This window comes from Mastigoproctus giganteus, chromosome 7 (assembly GCF_048544385.1).
Source record: "Mastigoproctus giganteus isolate SK-2022 chromosome 7, ASM4854438v1, whole genome shotgun sequence".
Taxonomy (NCBI): domain Eukaryota; kingdom Metazoa; phylum Arthropoda; class Arachnida; order Uropygi; family Thelyphonidae; genus Mastigoproctus; species Mastigoproctus giganteus.
Genome location: NC_143581.1, coordinates 100,782,422 through 100,807,236, shown reverse-complemented (window position 1 = coordinate 100,807,236; position 24,815 = coordinate 100,782,422). Strand labels below are relative to the sequence as shown.

The following is a 24,815-nucleotide window of genomic DNA, read 5'->3' as shown; positions in this document are numbered from 1 at the left end:
CCCAGGGGTAAGCATGGCTTGAGGTGTGGCCCCCACGCCACATGGAGGAATGCCGCCCCTCGGTGTTACCAGGAAGTACCAGGTGGTAGATGACTCTCATCAACCGGTGCAATACCACCACTTTGCTTATTTGGAGGCTTGAAGTGGTGGAACCCATGTTTAGTCTCCAGAGCTAAGTTACGGTCAACCCTTCTCCATCTCTTCCATCATGCAGCATGATTGATGACTTTTGAGGTTATGATGAACATCGTGGCAAGATCCAATCTTCCTTACATTTCGAGGGCACAGCTCTAAAACAGTGTTCGCAGGCCGGCCGCTAATTAATTAGTTTACCTGACCGAATAACCTAGTGGTAATTCTTTAGGAGGCTTCTGGATATAATCTTGCTACCTCTACTCTGCCTGATAGTGACCAGAGGGAGTCCGAGTAGTGTGTATGCGGGATATTGTTGAGGCCACATTATGTCAAGGATCTGGTTATATTCTTACCATGCCATGTAAAAAATTTCATTACTTCATACAGCATGTCATGTCACACTCACTTTTTCTTATTATTAAATAGACCATGAATGGTCAAATTAATAGAGTACGCTTATCTGGGAAAAGATCTAAACCTCCCAAACTCTTTCCTAATTCCCTAATTCATTTCACAAATACATGTGGTCTCAATTCTAATCTCAGCGATGTCCATTTCCACTTGCAGTCTGCCAAAACCCCATGTACTTTTTATGAAGAATCTCAGTTATCGGTCGATTTATCTAGTGCGAATCTCAGTTGCCCAAATTATTCGCTGTATGATTCTTTTCGCTCAAAGGTGGTACTTATGCATATGTCCGTTCCGATATTCCCTGTGAGAGACTTGGTAATTTGGAATCTCCTCTTTTCGATCTTCTCTGGCTTAAAATCTCTCTACCTCACTCTGTCAAATTCATCTATTGTCTCTACCGTTCTCTCAATTCCACTAATCATTTGGAGCTCTTTCGCTTCCTCTCTTTGCAACTTGACCTTCTTCAACTTTCCTAACAGTGAGATAATTTTCCTTGGTGATTTTAATGTTCACAACTCCAGCTGGCTTCCATTTTCTAGTTAAACCGACCCAGCCAGTCAAGATGCTGAGGCTTTTGCAATTACTAATGAACTTGCACAGATTGTTTATTTACCTACAAGAATGCCGGACAATCCTAACCATACAGCCAACACACTTGATCTTTTTCTCACAAACAACCCTTCTAAGTAAACGGTTGAAGTGGTCCTTTAGGCACTTCGCATTACAACTTGGTGATTGTCTCTTCTCCAATGGAGCCTTTTCTCATGGCTATTCCCAACCTCGTATTGTTTGGCATTACAAGAATGCAAAATGTGATGACCTGCAAGATTTATTTTCTTCTTTTCCTTGGTCGGATTACCGTTTCAAAACTTCTGATGTCAACGTTTGCTCAGATAGGGTCAGTGAAATTATTCTTGCAGGAATGGAATCCTTTATCCCAAACTCCACTTTAAAATCTCATCCTTTATCTAAACCTTGGTTTTCCAATAAATGTGCCAAGGCTGTTCAAGAGAAGAAAGTTACATACCGTAATTGGCTTGTTTCTAATTCTTCAGTTTCATTTTCTTCCTACACCAAAGCTTGCAACAATTGTAAAGCAGTTATTAATCAGTCCAAACTAGAGTTTGAACAGGCTAAGGGTAGAAAACTTGCTTCTTGCCCTAATGGTAGCCAAGCATTCTGATCTCTTGCCAAAGCTATTGGCCAGAACTTTTGCCGATCTCTGCTCCCACCTCTGTCCAAACCAGAGGGTTCTGTTGTCACTTCAGCTAAAGATAAAGCTGACCTACTAGCATCCCATTTTTCTTCCAACTCATGTATTAATGATCTTGGTAAAACACCTCCCACCGTTCCCAACACACTCCATTCAATGCCCCCTGTGGTCTTCCATAAAAAGGATGTCAGAAGGATTTTGATGAATCTTGATGCTAAGAAAACTCCGGGTCCCAATGGTATTTCTCCAATTGTTCTCAAAACCTGTGCTCCTGAATTTACTCCTGTTCTTTGCCTCCTTTTTTCACTTTCTTATTCCAAAGGTGTTTTTCCTTCTGCTTGGAAATTTGCTCATACAGCCAACACGCCAGCCAGTTCCTAAAAAGGATGACAAATCCCTTCCATCCAATTATCGTCCAATTGCAATTACTTCTACTCTTTCTAAAGTAATGGAGAAATCAATTAACTGCCAACTCTTAAACTACCTAGAAACCTTCCGTCTGATCATTGATCACCAGTATGGATTCCGTCAGTGTCGATCCACTGGTGATATTGTGGCTTGTGTTACCCATTTATGGATTAATTCAGTGGAAAAGTTCGGTGAAACAAAAGCAATTGCTCTTGACATCTGAAAGGTTTTTGATCGTTTTTGGCATAAAGGTCTTCTAAACAAGCACCCATCTTATGGTTTGCCAACTGTTTTTTGTAATTGGTTATCCAGTTTCCCTCTGATCGCTCACTGAGGGTGATGGTAGCTGGCTCTCTGTCTTCTAACTTTTCCACTAATGCCGGTTTCCCCATTCTTTCCCGCTTGTATATTAATAACCTTCCATTGACTGGAAATCCTAACCATAGTTTTGCCGATGATAGCACATTGCTTTTCACTTTCCATTTTAAGAAACCTTGTCCTGCTCTATCAGCTTCAACTTCTCGAAAATCTGCTACCAATTCCTTAAATGCCGATCTCCAAGTAATTCTCCAGTGGGGCAAAGACAACTTAGTTGATTTCAATCCTTCTAAAACTCAGTCTTGTCTTATATCTCACAAAAAGGATTTTTCTGCTGTTGTTGATGTTATTTGGTTTTTAGGAGCATTAGCAACTAAGGCCATATTGCTCTGGGGATATGCGGTGGTCATTCCCTGACCTCTCCACATCCTCCATATTTGGTGGCTCATAGGCTTGAACCCCGGTCTAATCAAGAAGCGTGTGCTACACACTGCTGCTCCTGCCCGCCTGGCTACGGAAGCACCGGGATTCTTCTGCTCCTATGCTTACCTTTGGTGATACTCCGATTTCTTGGCAAAATGATATATCTTCTTTGGGGATTACCCTGATGTCTAATCTCTCTTGGCACAAACACATTACAAATATTGCTTCCTCTGCATCTAAAAAACTTGGTTTTCTCTTTTGCTCTTGCCTTACATTTCTTCCAAACAGCTGTTCAATCTGTACAAATCGCAAATCTGCCCTGCGATGGAATATTGTTCCCACATTTGGGGTGGTGTCCCCAAAACCTCTCAAAAGGCTTATTGATTCGGTTCAGAAGAGGGCAGTTAAGTTATCTAATGATTCATTTCTAACAGAGTCTCTCCACTCGCTGTTTCATAGATGTACTGCTTCTGCTGCATGCCTCTTCTACAGATACTTCTGTGGGCACTGTTCTGAATTGGCTTCTATAATTCCCGCTCTCTCTTTCAAAACAGTTCAAACACGTGCAGCCACTAGCCAACTTCCATTTACTGTCCAACTTCAAACTCACAGAACTGTTTTCATCTTCCTCGTTTATTCATTCAACTGCCGTTTTCTAGAACAACCTTCCTTCGTACACATTTCCTGAAAATTACAGTCTACAGAAGTTCAAGTCTAATGTCAACAAATATCTTCTTGTCTTCTCAACCTTCAACCCAAACACTTGCTATTCCTTGGGTTGACGTGCTATTCCTTGGGTTGACGCATGAAGCCTCGCCACCATGTCTTCTCCGTGTATTTCTCTCAGTCTTTGATTTCCCTCCAGTTTCTTCCTCTCTTAATGACATTGGTCTTTATCGTGTCCTGCCACCTCATTCTTCATCTCCCCCTCCTTCTTGACAAACGCCTCTCGTTCATCCTCTTGACATGTCCAAACCATTTGAAAGGGACCTTTCAATCCTATTCTGGAGTTTTTCAACGTTTATTCTCTCCCTAATCACATCAATCCTGATTTTGTTGTGTCTTGTCTTTCCAGCTATGCTCCTCACAAATCTCATTTCTGCCTCCTGAATTCTGCTTTCATCTTTTTTCCTCATAGTCCAAGTTTCAGATGCATTCATTGGAATTGGTACATAACAGGTCTGATATATAGCCTTCTTACACTTTAGTGGTATGTTCCTGTTCCAGATCAGATCTCCTGTCTACCTGTAGAAATTCCCACCCACTTGATTTCTTCTTCTACTTATTTCTTCGTCTATCGCTCTTGTCTTTGTATTGGTACTTCCTAGATACTTGAAATCATTAACCATTTTTAGCTGTTTCCCTACCATTGTTGGTGCTCTATGGGCATAGTTGCTGATGCTCCTAATAAATCCGCCTCCGTAGCCAGGTGGGAAGGAGCAGCAGTGCATAGCACATGCTTCTTGATTAGACCGGGGTTCGAGCCCGTCACCACCAAATACGGAGAATGCGGAAAGGTCAGGGAATGACCACCGCATATTCCCGGAGCAGTATGGCCTTAGTTGCTAATGCTCCTAAAAACCAAATAACGAACGAACAAAAATCCTAATAAATCTCTACACCAACCAACCCTACCAATGTAATGTATCCATCAGGCTCACCACTCCTCTTTAGAACCGTTACTTCACTCTTCACCTGACTGAAAACCAGTCCAAATTCATTGGCCATACTACTAGCCCATATATGAACTTGCCATTGCACATGTTCTCTCTCTCTCTCTCTCTCTCTCTCTCTCTCTCTCTCTCTCTCTCTCTCTCTCTCTCTCTTCCCCCCCCCATATGCATAGGGCCTCTGCAAAGAGCATGACTTTCATCCGGTCCTGTCCAAGTTGTTCCACCACTCTGCATTGTACATCATTCACAACAACTATGAACAGTAGTAGTGACATGATGTCTCCTTGCCTCAAAATTGATGTTATTTCGAAGCCCTCCGTCCACTCCCAACACTGTTCTTACTTTGCTCACTGTTATTGGTCTACATTGTAGAATAACTAAATATGTACTTGGTATGACTGTAAACTTATTAAATTGTTGATAGGAGCAATTCATTATATCTATTGAGTTTTCCCTATTCGATACTTTTATAAAGACAACAAGGCAACATTTCCTAAGCTATGTGAATGATTTAAAAATTCTGATCCCATCAATTGTGATGAAGATCTTTCCCACACAAATGAACCCATCTCAAGCAATTGGGCTTGATGTTGCTTGAGATGAGATGCAGATTCAGATGGCTGAAAATCAAGGCATCTGAATCTGCTTTGTTGTTTTTCTCATTAAAGCCTATCCTTTCAGTAATATCATAAACTGTGAATAATATAGAAATTTCCAACTTTACAACCCAGATTGAGATTCCATCTGTAAATTGTTCTTCTTATGCTGCTAGCCTGAAATGTATGGAGAAGCAAGAACTGCAGTATATAAACAAATCCATAACAATAGAAAGGTACATTATGACCATGGCATTTACACTGCTTTTATATGCAGCAGAGATGTGGGCATATGTAGCTCCCAGAACAATGAAGCTGCTGTCTACTGTTTGCAATTAAATTCTGGTTAATAAAATGGATAAACTGGAAATCAAGGCATATTGGACACTTCCTGGCAGTCACTATGCAGGATCTCTGGTTACCTCAGGTTATAGAGACCAGTGACTCTTCACAGTTAACTTACTAGTTGGAAAAATCTCACTTCCTGGACTATGCTTGACTCCATCACTAGGAACAGTCACTACCTGCCGAATTCTCAACGATTGATTCATATCATATCAGATGCTGTGTCATATGCATAACCTTGATGTGGGCATAAACAAGTTCACCATTGACCATACCTTCAGGAACAGCATATTAAAAGCCAAAAACATCGAACTAATAATTAACAATAAAGCCTTCATCACCATCTCTTCCGGAACTTGCTAGCTAGTTCAGAACTATGAATCCTGAGAGCCAAAAATAATATTTTGCCACCCCCATTATCTCCACGGGTTTGTTTGTTTGTTATTTGTTTTTTAGAAGCATTAGCAACTAAGGCCATATTGTTCCAGGGATATGCGGTGGTCATTCCCTGACCTTTCTGCATCCTCCGTATTTGGTTGTCACGGGCTCGAACCCCGCTCTTATCAAGAAGCATGTGCTATACGCACTGCTGCTCCTGCCCACCTGGCTACGGAGGCGCCCATTTATCTCCAAAAATGATACTTTGAACTGTTGATACTTAGGAGATGCTATGCGATACTTCCTAGGTGACTCGGGTAACTACTGTCAAAGAACTTTCTTTGTGTTTCCTTTTGTAATTTTTTATAATAAGAAATTTAAACATATGTTAACTGCACTATCATATACACTTGCTGTATATATTGTATTCTACTTAAGTTACTAGATATTATGTATTTGTTATGTTCCCTCTCATTGTTTAGTTTCTGGCTATGTTATTCACTGTATTCTGGGATAATATATATACTATATATTATTAATAACATTAATAACATGTTATATAATATATAATCACGATGGCAGTGGTTGTATGTATGTATGTATGTGTGTCTTTGTGGATTTCAATAAATATAAAATGAAATTATAATATTTTATGTCTCCTATTGGGAAATTCAGTTGGGGTGGCCTCTAGTTTGATGTTTTTATGTTATGTTGTGTTAATATGTTGTATAAGTTTGCTTTCTTGCATTATATTCAACTACTAATGCTAATAATAGAAGAATTTCTGGACTTACCTGGAGAAAGGAGAAAGTGTGACAGTTGATACAGATGATATATTGATACTCATGATGTTGATATTCATGATGATGTGTTTCTGAACTAATTAAAGCCAGCAATTCAAAAGAAACTTAGTGGTTTCCTTTCATTCTTGTTCCTGCTGCATGATAACACCCATCCTCACCTAATCTGCTATGCAGTGAATCGGGTATAGGAGATGATGTTTGAAGTATTCCACATCCTATGTATTCACTTAGGTCCACACGATTATTATATTTTTTGGCCAGTAAAAGATGAAATAAGAGGGTGTCACTTCATAGAAGATCAAGAAGAGAGGGCATAATTACCCTGACTAGAATCTTATTAGAGTAGAATCTCATTAATATTGAAATTCATGGGACCTAATTAATGAATGGTTATTATAAAACCTAGAATACTTAACAGCCCAAGAACTCTGTAACTGCAGTTTCTTTCAATCTCATATGAAGTGGTGGTGCTTAGTGAGTTATTCTACTTATGCAAATCAAACACCGGATACATTTGAATATTATTTTCTATACTAGGAAATTGACCGACTCACTTGAAGAACATTAAGTAGTGACATTAGCCAAAATCTACCATCACTAATGTGGTTTGTGGATGGACAGTTATTAAATATTTTTATCCCTTTTGAACGACAAGTTGAGTAGTTTGAAAAGACAATGGTTGTATGTATGTGTGTTATTGTGACAGTACAATGGAACAAGTGCTACATCTATATTACCACTTTATAATATTGTATAAAAAATAAATATTCATAATGAAATTACAGTCATAAAGACAAAAATATATACTTAAACTCTGTTCAGTGTAATTTTGATATATATAAATATAAAACATTGAGTAAATCTCTCATATATCATTTGCAAAAATACCACTGTATTATTTAGCAAATGACAGAAGAAATATATTCGTTTATCTCAGGCTTAAAGTTAAAGTAAACAAAGTTTAGGAAAGGCTTCTTTGGGTGTAATAGCCTTGAAAACATGGTAAGAACATAGAACAATACTACATTCTCCACAACACAGAACTGTTGTTCACTCTCCTCTCTCAAGTAAAAAGAAGCATCTTTTGTAGTTATTGTGGGTTTATTATATGCAGCCATAGTCCAGGAAGTGTCATGCAACTAGGATTTTACTTCCTGAATTGTGTCTCTGCATGTATCATTCAGCAAGTGTATGTGATTGCATGTAGGATGATTGCTTTAAGATTTCCTCCAAGGATTTTTCCACCAAAAAGTTTGGACAGATGTGGGAGAAGATAACTAGAGACTTTCTCACAATAGTTTTCCCCATGAATTAATAACACTATATTGTGCCATTATTTCTTGTGCCATTATTTCTTGTACCAATTTCACTGAGCATGACAGCTGTTAATTAGACAAAGAACAAGATAGATATAATAAATCAGCTCCTCCCACTGCTGAAGTGTAGTCTCTACAAATTTAAAAATTATTATTTATTTATTTATTTATTTATTTATTTTTTAATGATGAAATCGAATATCATCATGTATAATACTCAACATTCTTACAGATTTCTCATCTGTTCATTTGAAAGCAGTTTATTTCTGTATATATTGAAAGATCACTTTGATTTTCTCCCCTTTTTTTTAAAATTTTTACTTCCTTCATTTCTTTGAGAATTTGCTTTCATTTAGCTGAGAAATGTATATGCAATTACTTTTCAAACATACTGTGTATGTGTTTGATTAAGTACAGTTTCAGGTATGACATTTTAAATCTCCTGTTACAGAAATTAGTTGGCTTGGCCTGTAGTTCGATGTTATTTATGTAATGTTCTAAAATGTCTTCTTGAAAATTCTCATTACAGAAATCACCAGTCTTGTGTCAGAGATGCATACGTGTGCCAACCACATTATAGACTATTTTAGTGGTAAAACAAGTGCACACGACATGTCTGTATCTGTGCATGTTAATAGTTCTCTAACAAATGGTTCATGTGAAGGTGATAATTTAGCCAGCAATCCTGCCAAGTTATGTTATGTTATTAAACAAGCTTTGAGGGAGAGTGCTGTAGGTAAGTATATCTGATTACTCTTAAGTTGTTGGGTTTAAAATCAGTTGTTTAGGAAAGTAGTAATTTTGAATGGTAAATGAGATTTGTGTAATCTGCAGTTTAATAATGAAATATTTTGAAATTATGTGGAGGGATCATATGGTAATTTGAATATTCATTCTGTCATTACAGTAAATTTCATAGCTGAATTAACTGTTTTGAAAAGTGTAGTTATGTTTGTGCATTATATTACAGTAATAGGTGGTAGCTATTTGAAGATGGTGATGCAGTTATCTGGGAGAGTTGTGCTGCATCTTTCTGGATTCTCATTATGTGGAAGAAAATGTTAATGTGTTGAAAACTGTGATTTTGGTGTGATGTACCCAAGTGTTGTGCAAAAAAATTCACAGCACATTGTTAACTGGCAATTTGAGAGTGGCAGACAAAAACGGTTATGATGAAATTGTAAACTACCCTAGCCACTTTGGAACTGTATTGGAGTTTAAATTAATTAACTTAGTAGTGAGATTATACTGAAAACAGGTCACCAACTTTGTTTTCAGTTTCTGGGAAACATTTTCAGATTTTTTTCATTCTCCTTGGAGAATACAATATTTATTCTTTTCTTAAGGGGTTTGAAATACTTATTTTATGCAACTTTTTATTAAAAAAATTAATTATTTAAATATTTTGTTGTTTTTTATATCTATTGTTTTCAAAAAAAAATTGCCCATTAAAAATTTAAACAATATATATTTTATACATAAAATATAAACATGAATCAATTAGACTCTTCAGTTTTTCAGTTTAAAAGACTTAAATTCTTAATTTTAAAAAGTGTGCATGTATGTGTATTTCTAAATATTTTGTGGTGTTTTCTTCTTTTTTTTTTTTATGAAAACCCAAAACAGAGAGGTATTAGAACCTATAGTACATAGTACCATGTTTGGGTTGAAGGTCGAGAAGACAAAAGAAGATATTTGTTGACATTAGACTTGAACTTCTGTAGACTGTAAATTTTCAGGAAATACGTATTTCCTGAAATATATATATGGAAGGTTGTTCCAGAAAACAGCAGTTGAATGAATAAACGAGAAAGATGAAAAGTTTGTTCTGTGAGTTTGAAGTTGGACAGTAAATGGATGATGGCTGGTGGTGGCATGTTTGGACTGTTTTGAAAGAGAAAGCAGGAATTATAGAAGCCAATTCAGTAGAACAGTGCCCATGGAAATATCTGTAGAAGAGGCATGCAGCAGAAACAGTACGTCTATGAGACAGTGAGTGGAGAGAGACTGTTAGAGATGAATCATTAATTAATCTAACTACTCTCTTCTGAATGGAGTCTAGAAGCCTGAGAGAGATTTTGGGGGCACTGCCACAGATGTGTTAGGTGGGTCAGAAAACTGCTAGCTTGGGGGGATACAAGGACTAATAGATTAACAGTAGCCACTGGCAGAGGTAAAAGTGATTCTTGCACTACTTCTATTGGAATGAGCAGCAGCCAGGTAAACAAGATGCAGGGTATTTCAGAGACTGCTGGGAGTCATTGTGGTAGAAGTAAACACATGGTTTGTGTTAGGGTAGTTAAGAATAGGAATAGGTGCATGTATACTTGCGTATATACCAATGCTAGGAGTTTGGTAAATGAATTTGAGGTGTGGCTCAAAACATCAAAGGCAGATATTGTTGGGATATCAGAGATGTGGTGTCACACAGATATAAGGAATGCAGAACTGGAATTTGGGGAGTACAATGTGTACAGGAAGGATAGACAGGATAGAAGGGAGGAGGGGGTTATGCTATTTGTTAAGAAACACAAAATCCAAGGAAGTCCAGCCAGTCGACATCGCTGGACAGTGCAGTGTCGAGTCAGTTTGGTGTGACAAAAGCATTGGGACATCAAAATTAAGAGTAGGAGTGTGTTATAGGCCTAATGACTCTGATGAGTATAATAAGAAACTGTACAGGAAAATAGAGTGGTCCAGTAAATCAGAGAGTCTTATAATGGAGATTTTAATTTCCCAGATTTTTACTGGAATTTGTGAGTTGGTCACTCACTAGCAAGGCTTTTGTGGATTTATTGGATGATTGTTTTCTGTATCAGCATGTTCAGGAGACAACTAGAGAGAGGAATACTCTTGATCTGATTATCAGTAGTGATTCTTCATGCATTAAGAATCTGCAGATAACAGAACCACTAGGTGGCACTTATCACAGTTTGCTGAAGTGGGATTTACCCAAAGAGGAAACTACCACCAGGTAGTTTTCTCTTTGAGTAATTTGAGAAGTAAAGAAGAAATCGAAGAAAAGTGAAGGGTTTTTGCTTTCGTACAGGTGTCTACGATGGTCTGGGACAGTATTTAAATTCTATACGGTGGCACCAACTGATGATGTTACCAACAGCAATTTCAAAATGGGAAGCATTCAAAGAACTTATCTTGGAATCTACTAGGTTTTACATACCAACTAAGAAATACTGTTCAAGGTTTAGGCCTAAATGGATGTCAGATGAACTAATGAGACATATGGCAGAGAAGAAAAATGCACGGGATACTTATAAATTAATGGGTGACATGGAAGCCTATGGTAGATATAAGCTGGTCTGTAACCAAGTCACAAAGGAGATTAGGCAGGCAAAGGCAGATTAAGAGAAATCTTTGGCAAAGGATGCTAAGAAAAACAGAAAAGAGTTCTTTACCTATGTAAACTCTGGAAGGAAAGGGATGAATCAGATTGGTCCACCGGATATTGATGGTTCAACAGTTGAGGATCCTGCTCAGGTGGCTAACTAAATGAGTAATTTGCATCTACATTCACACATGAGGAGTTATTCAGCAAGGGGAATGCCAGAGGCGAATTAAACTTTGGCAGTGAGCTAGATGATTTTGTAATAACTGAGAGGAAAGTGGAGGAGAAATTGTTGAAGATAAACATAAAAAGGCACCAGGGGTGGATGGGATCTATCCAGTTATATTAAAGGGGGCAGCAAAGGAAGTAAGCAAACCCTCTATTTCACAAGTTGTTCTCTCTTTTTTAATAATTCATTCACTGGGAACTCAACCTCTAAGCAAGCTGTCAACTTTTGTGTATTGAAGGTCTGATTGAAATGTCTAACTTAAGTCAATCAGTACATTTATTAAAACAGACAACTTTTGCTGAACTTCCTGTTTCAGTGACTCCTCGCACTACACTAAACACTTCGAAGGGAGTAATAATGGAGTGGAATTTGTTAACCGTCTGAGTAAAAGAAATAGTTATAATAGCTGAGAGACAGAGTTGTACATGAAGAATGCATTATGACTAAAAAAAGATGGCAGTGTTATTCCTACATAGAGCATCAATCTTCCACAGTCAAAGCCGATATTTATTACGTTAAATCCGTTTGTGCATACCAAATCCAATAACGTGATATAAATGGCAAAAACACAGCATTCACAAGCAACATGCTAAGGTGATGCAATATGCTCTCACTGTGAATCCAAGGGAACATAACCAAACAAATTGTACTGCCATTTCTAATGTTTGTCCAAATTATACAGGAAACTATCCGTCTTTCTAAGATTTCTAAGTGAATTTTAGAAGCTTGGTGAAAAAATCCAAAAATACAAAATGGAAAACAAAGGAACATATCGTGAAGCTAGAAAATAAATCATATCAATTATGTGCCTGCATGTTTGTATGCATCCACTGTCAAAAGTGACAGAACCAGGGCCTGTGAGAGGAATTTTATTAGGGGGTGCAAAATTTCTTTCGGGTCCCCTTCCCTTCTCCATTAGTCATCCTGTTTTTATTCACTGCGGTTTTATGTCATGAGCTGTAGCCTGTAAGACCATAAAGGGTATGGAAGATGAGAGAGCGGTGGAATGGAGTTCTCTGTTGAGTTTTTGCATTTGAGGCCTTATGCTCCAATATCATATTTTTAGGTTTGACGACTCCCTCCATGATAAATATAAATAAAATAAAATAAATGAGGATTAAAGAGAGAGAGAAGAAAGCACATTTGATTTGAACATCTTTGTTTATGCTACAATACAGATAAGGAGAAAGGATGCATATTGAAACATCCTGTTATATTACAATGCATATCAGATAATCAGAAGAAATAATTATTAGTAAATGTAAAAAGAAAAAAAAAAGTAGATAGTCTTAGTATTTACTTTAAAAAAGAGCTTTCCTGGCTTGTTTTCATGAAACATTTCAAATCGCAGCATGAAATGTTGCATTTCTTTTCCAAAATCATTACTGTTAAGGTCAGCAGGATATTGCTCTGATAAAGCTTTTCTCTCCCCATCACTTTCAGACACGGTGAGATATTTCCACAAGATTTCAAATTTTTCTTCCAACTGCATAACAGCATTGAAGCGGACAGTTAATCCTGTTATAACATTGTTTACCAAAACGTAAAACATGCACTTTCTGAAGTTGGCCTCTTCTGTCATATCATCTGTGTCATTCATGTCCTCCAAGTTAGCATCAGTTGTCCTTTCGTCATGCGGCCTTGCCCTCTTCCACCTAACTCCACCACATCTACGGGAGAGTTTTGTTTCTATCTTTAGGTTTGGACGCAACCAATTTGCCTTCATTCCACATGCATTTCCAGTTATCTCAAAGTTTTGTTAGATATATAAAGAGAGTTTCTATATTTGCCACTTCAACATCCAGTGACATCTCCAGTTGGATGACCTTGTTGCAAATATCTATGCCAGCTAATATTTTGTACCACACAGCTGACGTTAACACAGTGGCAAAAGATGTCACATATAATAAAACTACATAGACTTCATTTCTTGTTTTGGCTGTCAAATTTAGTTCTAGGAGGTCTTACAATGCTAATTTAATGCCAGGCAAGTGAGCTGCAACAAGCTTTTCACATTCAACATGATTTGACCATTTTGTTTCAGACCTACCATGAAGAGAAAAACCAATACGGTTTTGTAGTAATTCCCACTGCTTAGGACTGGAACTGAACAGATGGTACACAATTTGAATTGCTCTGAAAAAGTTTATTGCTTCAGGCAATTCAGCAGCATCATTTCCACATAAGTTGAGAGTGTGACAACTGCAAGGTGAAAAAATTTCTGTTGAGCATTGTTCTTATATTTTTGCTTGTGTACCGTTGTATTTTCCAGCTATATTTGCCCTATTTTGTTGTTACCATCGGCAAACTTGAGAAATCTTATTTGAATCTCATACTGCATTTCTTTTAAAAGTACGTATCTCAAAAGAAATGTTGTTTGTTCAATCTATGTGGAATCTGGTGTGGCATCTACTATTATTGCAAAGCATTTTGCAGTAATAGTAGATGTCTCTACCATTCTCCCAACTCCACTAATCACTTGGAGCTCTTTGACTTCCTCTCTTTGCAACTTGAATTTCTCCAGTCCAACTTTCCTAACAGTGAGGTAATTTTCCTTGGTGATTTTAACGTTCACAACTCCAGCTGGCTTCCGTTTTCTAGTCACACCGACCCAGCAGGTCGAGATGCTGAGGCTTTTGCAATTACTAATGACCTAGCACAGATTGTTCATTTACCTACAAGAATACCGGACAACCCTAATCATACAGTCAATACGCTTGATCTTTTTCTCACAAACAACCCTTCTAAGTACAAGGTTGAAGTGAGAGGTCCTTTAGGCACTTCAGATCACAACTTGGTGATTGCCTCTTCTCCAATGGAACCTTTATCTCATGGCTATTCCCAACCTCGTATTGTTTGGCATTACAAGAATGCAAAATGGGATGACCTGCGAGACTTCTTTTCTTCTTTTCCTTGGTCTGATTACTGTTTCAACGCTTCTGATGTCAACGTTTGCTCAGATCGTGTCAGTGAAATTATTCTTGCAGGAATGGAATCCTTTATCCCACACTCCACTTTAAAATCTCGTCCTTTATCTAAACCTTGGTTTTCCAATAAATGTGCTAAGGCTGTCCAAGAGAAGAACGTGGCATATCGCAATTGGCTTGTTTCTAATTCTTCAGTTTCATTTTCTGCGTACGCCAAAAAAAAGTTGTAAAGCAGTTATTAATCAGTCCAAACTAGAGTTTGAACAGGCTAAGAGTAGAAAACTTGCTTCTTGCCCTAATGGTAGCCAAGCATTCTGGTCTCTTGCCAAAGCTATTGGCTGCAACTTTTGCCCATCTCTGCTCCCACCTCTGTCCAAACCAGATGGTTCTGTTGTCACTTCAGCGAAGGATAAAGCTGACCTGCTAGCATCCCATTTTTCTTTGAGCTCATGTATTAATGATCTTGGTAAAACACCTCCCACCATTCCTAACACGCTCCATTCAATGCCTCCTGTGGTCTTCCGTCAAAAGGATATCAGAAGGATTTTGATGAATCTTGGTGCTAAGAAAGCTCCAGGTCCTGATGGTATTTCTCCACTTGTTCTCAAAACCTGTGCTCCTGAACTTACTCCTATTCTTTGCCGCCTTTTTTCACTTTCTTATTCCAAAGGTGTTTTTCCTTCTGCTTGGAAATTTGCTCATATCCAGCCAGTTCCTAAAAAGGGTGGATATGAGCAAAGATTCCATCCAATTATCGTCCCATTGCAATTACTTCTACTCTTTCTAAAGTAATGGAGAAATCAATTAACCGCCAACTCTTAAACTACCTAGAAACCTTCCTTCTGATCAACGATCGCCAGTATGGATTCGTGTCGATCCACTGGTGATATTCTGGCTTATGTTACCCATTTATGGACTAATTCAATGGAAAGGTTCGGTGAAACACAAGTAGTTGCTCTTGACATCTCAAAGGCTTTTGATCGTGTTTGGCATAAAGGTCTTCTAAACAAGCTTCCATCTTATGGTTTGCCAACTGTTTTTAGTAATTGGTTATCCAGTTTTCTCTCTGATTGCTCACTGAGGGTGATGGTAGATGGCTCTCTGTCGTCTAACTTCTCCACTAATGCCGGTGTCCCCCAAGGTTCAGTTCTTTCCCCACTCTTTTCCTCTTGTATATCAATGACCTTCTTCCATTGACTGGAAATCCTATCCATAGTTTTGCCGATGATAGCACATTGCATTCAACTTTCCATTTTGTGAAACCTTGTCCAGCTCAATCAGCTTCAAGTTCTCGAAAATCTGTTGCCAATTCCTTAAATGCCGATCTTCAGGTAATTCTCCAGTGGGGCAAAGACAATTTAGTTGATTTCAACCCTTCTAAAACTCAATCTTCTCTTATATCTCGCAAAAAGGATTCTTCTGCTCCTATGCTTATCTTTAGTGACACTCCGACTTCTAGGCAAAATGATATATCTCTTTTGGGGATTACCCTGACTTCTAATCTCTCTTGGCACAAGCACATTACAAATATTGCTTCCTCTGCATCTAAAAAACTTGGTTTTCTCTTTCGCTCTCGGTGTTACTTTTCTCCCAAACAGCTGCTCACTCTGTATAAATCGCAAATCCGCCCTGCCATGGAATATTGTTCCCACATCTGGGGTGGTGCCCCCAAAACCTCTCTCAGGCTTCTTGATTCCATTCAGAAGAGGGCAGTTAGGTTAATTAATGATTCATCTCTAACAGAGTCTCTCCACTCGCTGTCTCATAGACGCACTGTTTCTGCTGCATGCCTCTTCTACAGATACTTCCATGGGCACTGTTCTTCTGAATTGGCTTCTATAATTCCCGCTCTCTCTTTCAAAACAGTCCGAACACGTGCCGCCGCCAGCCAACATCCATTTACTGTCCAACTTGAAACCCACAGAACCAACTTTTCATCTTCCTCATTTATTCATTCAAGTGCCGTTTTCTGGAACAACCTTCCTTCATACGTATTTCCTGAAAATTACAATCTACAGAAGTTCAAGTCCAATATCAACAAATATCTTCTTTTGTCTTCTCTACCTCCAACCCAAGCAAGGTACTAAGTACTATAGGTTATAATACCTCTCGTGTCTGGGGTTCTCATTAAAAAAAAAAAAAGATTGCCTCTCCAGAAAAATGTTTTTTTTTTTTTTTTTTTTTTTGGCTGATGCTATATAAGCTTGCTTTCTTGCATCATGTGCCTTTGCTCTTGCTAATGTTTCACAAGTTTTGAGCATTCTGCAATAAATTAAATTTGTGTGTCAGGGGACAGATAATGAACTTGAAGCCACTCACTACTTTTCTGTGACTCCTCTACACTTAGCACATGTTCCTGAAGGATGGGGTCCCGCCTGGAGAGCAGTTCAATGAGTCCTAAAAAGTCCACTGTTTGAATCACCAGTTCGTTGGGATGAACTAGTAAATGCCAGATCATGTTCCATCAAGAAGAGTACAACATCAATGATGCACTTTTAAAGATTGTACCATTTCCCAGCTTCAGTTTTAATTGACACTTCTAAGTTGGTGTCAACTCCTGTACCAGCAGCAGGTGCCTTTCTAGTTCTCGCCAAGCTAGGTAACATTCTCTGTGATTATTTCCTTTTTCATGTTTTGGGATCCTGTAGGAAAGTTTACACCACTTCCCAGCCTTCAGCAGATAATGCAGATTTAGATGCAGAAGTGCTAGTCTTGAGACTGTTGACTGTCTTGTGCCAAAATAATTGACATGGAAAGCAATACAGTGTTTGTGTCTGTTGACTCCAGATAAGCTAGTCTCTTACAAGTAGTTCTCCATTGAAATTTCATTATACTTTCCTGGAAAACTTGATTGGAGGTATCTTTTGGAAATGTTTTAGGCAGAGGGATATGACCATTCATAACATACTTTTCTATTTCCTTTTGTGATAGAAACCGGGTTGTGATACATCCAGTGTCAAGGCCTACATCATGATTACTCCTCTCGTTTTCCAAATTCACTTCCACATGTGCCTGTCTGTCTGTCTGTTTGTTTGTTTCTTTCTTTCTGTTTTTCATTTTCTGCATCTGCCCCTTCATCAAAATCCTGTGCATGATTACCCAAATGAACTGCTTCTTGTTTGGGGACGAGGTTTCCAACAGTTTCTTCTTGCTCCAATTCTATAGGTGAGTTCAATGGAAAAATTTTTTGAAGCCATACTTAATCCAAATTGAAAGAGCGTTTGTTGACCCTTTTTTTCTTTTTCCTCCCGTTCTTTCTTGTCTTTTCTTTTCTGGACTCCTGATTTGTGAGAATACATTTTGGAGAGATGATTTATAATTTATACTTTTATACCTGAAAAAAGGAAAAAAAAAAGACAATAAGACAAAAAAATATTATGTACTAATAATTTAATAGTATAAACCAGAGCTATAATGCTCAATACGTTCTACATTGATATCAATATTGTAAAAGAATAAGAGAAGTTTATCTCAATATGATATGTAGGGCCCCGAGTGCCAAGTGATAGTGACAAGCGATTTTCTTCCAGTGATTATAGAGTGATCTCCAAAGTGATATAGTTTCTTTATTTTCCAGTGCGGCTGTTATTTTATTTACTTGAAGTGGTTCTGTGCTTTAGAAGTCAAAAGTAAGAACCCAGAAAGGCAATCCACCTTTCTTTTCTTATTCTTTATATATATCACTAACCAAATCAACTAACTTAAACAACCGCTTGGTCACTGGTGGCACCGCTCCTGCCTCCACGTGGTGGGGCCGGTAACCTGGGGGAAAAACCAACCCTCGGGGCGAAAAGGAGCAAAGATGGAAATAAGTGAATTTCCACGTTTAGAGCCGAAGTGCTCTCAACATGAACTTGGCAATGACACCGATCATGACTTCTCTCTTTCAAAGAGACTTAAAAAAGACACTAGGAAGCAAGAATCTCCAGCTTTCCTAATAATACACTCTTTGTCATCCCAACCTGTGAGCTAGCTCTCACCTTTCATCATCCAGAGATGCCTAGAAAACGCTGCAGGTTCACCAAAAATGGTTAAACGTCTCCAATCAGGAGATCTACTAGTAGAGACTTGTTACTCAAGACATTCTGAGTTACTACAAAAACTTACTTCTTTAAGCGGAATACCGATTCAGGTCACCCCACACAACACACTAAATTCTTCCAAAGGAGTGATCTCTGAATGGGATCTATTATACGTTTCTGAGGAAGAAATTGTCCAGGAGCTAAAAGATCAAAATGTCTCTCATGCAAAACGTATCATGATCAGAAAAGACGGCAACTTAACTCCCACGCGAAACATAATCTTGACTTTCAGTACTCCAAATCTACCGGATTCTGTCAAAGCAGGTTACTTGAATTGCCGCATTAGGCCTTATATCCCAAATCCGCTCAGATGCTTGAAATGTCAAAAGTTCGGCCATTCTCAGACAGCATGCCGTGGAGACGTCATATGTCCAAACTTGCAGCTGCAAGAATCACACACACACACAAGCAGAATGCAAAGCTCCAACACCACAGTGTCCTAATTGTAGTGGCAAACATCCAGCCTACTCTAAAGACTGTGAACTGTGGAAGATAGGAAAAAAAATACAAAAATATAAAATTGAAAATAAAGTCTCTTACCAAGAAGCGAAAAAACAGATCAACTTAAGTATGCCAAAACGCACTTATGCTTCTACCACTCTCAGACAGGAATCAGTGGCATGTCAGACTGAAGTATCCATCTCTCCAAATATATCAATATCAGACTGGGCTCGATCAGTACTCTTGATCCAGCATCCATCTAAACCGAATTCAACAGACCAAAGCAATAACAAGCCACTCTCAATTCCAACTCGGTGACTTCCTCATTGTCAGGCAGCAGAAAATTTGCAAAAATCGTATTCTGCTGAGACGAAAGTATCAGGTCTAACAAGCATGGATACGGATAATTCTATCGGTCAAGAAGAACTGCTTGAAATACATGCAGAAGATGATATGGATGATAGCAATGAATCGGGGCGCCCCACTTTTCCCTGAAAAGAAAAACCAAAACCGGACCGTCGTAAACAGTCAACTTTTAAAAAACAGTCAGACACATCTTCCACGAACAAAACCAAATAATGGAACACATCATTCAATGGAATTGTAGAGGTTTTCGTAGCAACATCGATGATATTAATGAACTAATTCACTGCTTCAATCCGGTAGCTATGTGCCTACAGGAAACCAACTTGACTCCCCAAGTTTCCACTACAGTCAAAAATTACACTATTTACAGACAAGATAGATCTGACACTAATAGTGCTCATGGAGGAGTAGCCATCCTGTTGGACTCAAGAGTTCCTTCCAGATGCATTCCATTGCAAACCTCTTTAGAAGCTGTTGCCGCACGTATAGTAATTGGAATTACCGTTACATTGGTCTCAATTTATCTTCCACCTAATCGTCCATATTCTATTCAAGAAATCGAAGGTCTCGTGTTGCAACTACCAGTTCCCTTCTGTCTACTAGGTGACTTTAATGCTCACCACCCATTATGGGGTTCATCTAGCTTAGACAGGCGTGGAAAACTTGTTGAAACGTTAATAGATAGACAGGATCTAACGTTGTTAAATACTGGCGCTCCTACCTATGTTCATTTTCCTACCGGATCAACCTCTGCAATAGACCTTTCCATCTGTCTCCAGTGCTCTATCCAAGTATCCAGTGGGCAACTCTTAACGACCCTCACAACAGCGATCATTTCCCAATAATATGCAAAGTTCAAACTTCCTGTTCATTACCAACAGACAATCCAGTAAAATGGAAATTTCCAAAGGCTGACTCGATAAAATATAGCATGCTTGTCTCGTTCGACAACCATATCATACAGTGCTCTTCTATCAACCATGTTACTGAACATATTACAAACCAAATTCTAACAGCTGCAACCGCTGCAATTCCACAATACCAAGTCAGGAAAAGGCGAAAATTAAATTATTGGTGGAACGAAGAGTGCAACAATGCAAAAAAAGAGAAAAACAAAGCTTGGAATCAATTCCACAAACATCCAACCACTTTCAATCTTATTAATTATAAGCGACTTAGAGCAAGAGCCCGTTATATCAGACGGAAAGCAAAAAAAGAATCTTGGATTAAATTTGTTTCCTCAGTTAATAAAAATACAGACATCAGACTGATCTGGAATAAGATAAAATTGTTAAATGGCAAAATTCCTCCAACATCTACTCCACTAATTAACTGGAATGGACAGGAACTCTCTACTCCTGCAGAAATTGCAAATGCACTAGGATCTGTATTTTCCCAGTTGTCCTCCTCAACTTCTTATGACAGTCGTTTCAAAAAATTAAAGGTGTAACTGAAAAATCCAAACTGAATTTCACTGACAGATGTGCACTAAAATATAATCAACCATTTACCATGGTTGAACTTCAGCATGCTCTTACCAACACAAGGAATAGCGCTGCTGGCCCTGATGGGATATTTTATATAATGCTTAAAAATTTAAATACAAAGTCACAGTCATCACTGCTGTTCTTTCTCAATCGAATATTCACTGAACATACATACCCAAGCGCCTGGCGTCATTCCTACGTTCTGGCAATCCCAAAACCTGGTAAAGACTATTCTGTTCCTCAAAACTACAGACCAATTTCACTTACCAGCTGTCTGAGCAAAACCCTCGAAAAAATGATTCACAGCCGCCTGACTTGGTATCTTGAGTCCCAAAAGTTAATCAATAACAATCAATTTGGATTCAGAAAAAATCGATCATCATTGGACCTTATGATTAAAGCCGAAGCAAATATCAGAAATGCATTCATCAAAAAGGAGCATCTCGTTATGGTCTGTCTGGATATTGAGAAAGCTTTTGACACCACACGGCGTTTTGGCATTTTAAAGGATCTACATTCTCTTGGCCTGAGAGGAAATTTGCCATATTTCATCCAAAATTTTTTAGAACAAAGATCCTTTCAAGTTCGTTACCGGGGAACTCTCTCTAAAAAGTTTGTTCAGGAAGAAGGAATCCCTCAAGGGTCCGTTCTCAGCGCTACTCTATTCGCAATTAGAATTAATCACTTAACTGAAATTATTCCGAAAACAGTGGACTCATATCTTTATGCCGATGATCTAACAATCTCCTGCCACTCTCAAAACATGAACTACATTGAGAGACAATTGCAGATATCAATAAATCAGATCCAGATTTGGATGACACAAAACGGTTACAGACTATCCAGCCAGAAATCTACTGCCATTCATTTCTGCACCATGCGTAAAATGCATCCTGATCCTGAATTCCGATTAGATAACCATCTTATTCCAATTGCGAATAGTATTCATCTGCTTGGCTTAATTTTTGACAGTAAGTTAAACTATCATAAACACATTGAACATCTCCGGACAGCTTGCCAAAAGAAAATGAACATACTCAGAGCCTTATCAGCAACAACCTGGGGAGCAGATCGTTACACCTTGCTTCACTTATATAGATCCATAATTAGATCTCGTCTGGATTATGGCGCACCTGTCTTCGATTCTGCTAGGGAAAGTACCTTATCTCGTCTGAACCCTATTCAACATTCAGCTCTAAGAATAGCTTTAGGTGCGTTCAGAACATCACCAGTGCAAAGTCTTTATGTGGAAGCCTACGAAGCTCCTCTAAACATCAGAAGAAAGATGTTATTACTGAACTACGCAACCAAGGTCCAAAGCCAGTCGAACCATCCCAATTGGTCAATATTTAATGATCCGCCACTCAAGACCTTTTATAGAAACAAACCACAAGCAATTAGGCCTGCAGGTATTAGGTTAATGGAACTAGCAGAAAACTGGAACATACAACTCAAAGTCCACCAAGAACCTATAGATTACGTTCCTCCATGGTCTGTCATCATGCCGTGTTGTGATAATTATTTCCACCAATGGGGAAAACACTCTTTAACGAGTACTAACATCCAGCAACTCCACATTGCACATTTACAATGTTATCCCGACTTCGCGAAAATATATACTGACGGTTCAAAGTCCGAGAATGGATCAGGTGCAGCAGTGGTATTCCATGACACTATCACTTCTGTGTCACTTCCAACAGAATGCAGTAGTTACACCACTGAATTATATGCCATAAAGCTTGCTCTGGAAATCATTTTCCATCTCTCAATCGAAAAGAGCATAATCTACACAGACTCGCAAAGTGCCCTATTAGCAATGCAAAAGATTTCCCCATCTAGTCATCGATACTACAGCAAATCAGATTAGAGTTGATTCGTCTCCGAGATCATCGGCAAAGCATTGTCTTCTGCTGGATCCCAGGCCATACTGGAATACCAGGAAACGAAATTGCAGATGATGCTGCCAAGCATCCATCCAGCACATCCGCAATGAATTTTCTGGTCCCGCTCAGTGACTACAAAATCCATATACGAAATATATGTAAGGAACGATGGACACTACAGTGGCAAACGCAGATGCATAACAAACTCCTTGAAATTAAACCTATACCCCAATTATGGGCCTCCAATTTTCGCACAAACAGACAAGAAGAGGTTGTACTGGCCAGAGCCCGAATAGGCCACACCCATTTGACCCATCTATTTCTGTTATCAGGTAATGATCCTCCACAGTGTTCACATTGCCACAGGCCACTCACAATAAAACACATACTCCTGGAATGCACCTTGCATAACAACTCCCGTCTAATTTCATTCACTTCTCTGTCAAACTTACAAGAATTGTCACTTCGTCATATGATAGGCGAAAATTCAAACCTTACAGAATTTTTTTCCTTTCTGAAACGAATAGGTTTATATAACCAATTATAGAAGCCAATAAAATTAGTACTAACTACTATGATAGGTGCAATATGGCCTAAGTAGCCTTTGCACCAGAAAAATCCAAGCACAACAACAACAACAATATGATATGTAGAACACTTTTGTATGATACTCTCCAGAAATTAAAACAAAAACAATTTAAAAAAATCAAAAATCTTACATTACAGTAAGAAATAAGTAACAATAATTAAAAATCAAATGAACACAATTAAAAATCAATTTTAACGCAATTAAAAATTAAGTAAAAAATTAATTTAACAAAAAAATGCAAAACAATTTTCCTTCCTGAAGTTGACAATGCTATTCGACCGTATGTTGTGATCACGACATGGTATGAGAATTGTCATTCCTGTGATCATGACATACAAATAACAGTGTATGTCGAGAGTGATTCGCATAACAGTGAGCACATACCTATATGTAAAATTCAAATGCAATTAACAACTAACATCACAAGTCTCATCACTGAAAGAAGATTGGAATAATTACAACAACCTTGAGTTTGTTGTAATTATTCCAGTCACTAGCTGCAGATCTTCAATTTGATGATCAGATAATTCTGGCCGAATCAGTTGATGATGTTACAGTGCACAGGACTGACCAAATATCAGCAGCTGCTACTGCAGCAATACCAAAATTGCCAACTAACAGACCATGAGTCTGCTGCCCTTGGTGGAATAGAGATTGCTTTCTTGCAAAATCATTGAAGGTTAAAGGCTTGGAATCAATTCTGCATATGTTCTACTACCGATAACCTAATCAGTTACGAGAGACTCAAAGCTCAGGCCCAATGAATTATTAGGAACATGAAGCAGGACTATTGGAAATCATTTGCTTCTGCTATTACCAAGGACACAGATCCATGGCTAGTACTGAGATCAGTGGCAATGAATGGCAAACAGAAGGGAATTCCTCACCAATCCTTACCTGGAGAAATAGGGATCTATCTTTCCCTGCTGAAATAATTGAAGGCCTCCCCACCCCCTCACAGCCAGTGCTTTCTCTGAAATATCAGTTTCTACTACATATGACCCATATTTTTAAAATATTACAACTCATGCCGAATGGTGCCAGATCAATTTTTCTGCCACCACTTCCTATCCATATAATAAACCAAACAAAACCTCCAATTTCACCCATCCATCCACTCCAAATGCCTGTCTAGCCTAGTCTTAAATTTATATAAGCTAACAACTGCTGTTTCAGCAATCAACTACCTGCTTCCTAAAGACAAATTTCTGCACATCTATTCTAAAACTGTCTTTCCTCAATTTGAATCTATGCCCTTTCAGATTCTTAATCTGAGCAAGAGGAAGAATTCCAATATCATTAAGTTTGCTGAACCCTTTCAAAGCCTTATACGCCCTCAATCAAACGACCTCACAGGTGCCTAGTCTCATAGTGCTGCAATTTGCAGAATTTAAGCCTTTTTTGGTAAGAGCACCCCTTTGTTCCCCTCACTAACCTTGTTGCCTTTCT

The 24,815-nt window shown here is 38.4% G+C and overlaps 1 protein-coding gene across 1 annotated transcript in view; it reads left to right on the top strand.

Moving 5' to 3' along the window:
* LOC150083109 (uncharacterized) overlaps positions 1 to 24,815 on the top strand; it is a 773,496-nt gene that overhangs the window by 281,726 nt on the left and 466,955 nt on the right. The window contains exon 7 of the mRNA XM_090378391.1: positions 8,549 to 8,755. Within this exon, the coding sequence (XP_090234517.1) occupies positions 8,549 to 8,755 (207 nt within the window). The remainder of the gene's footprint in view (positions 1 to 8,548; positions 8,756 to 24,815) is intronic.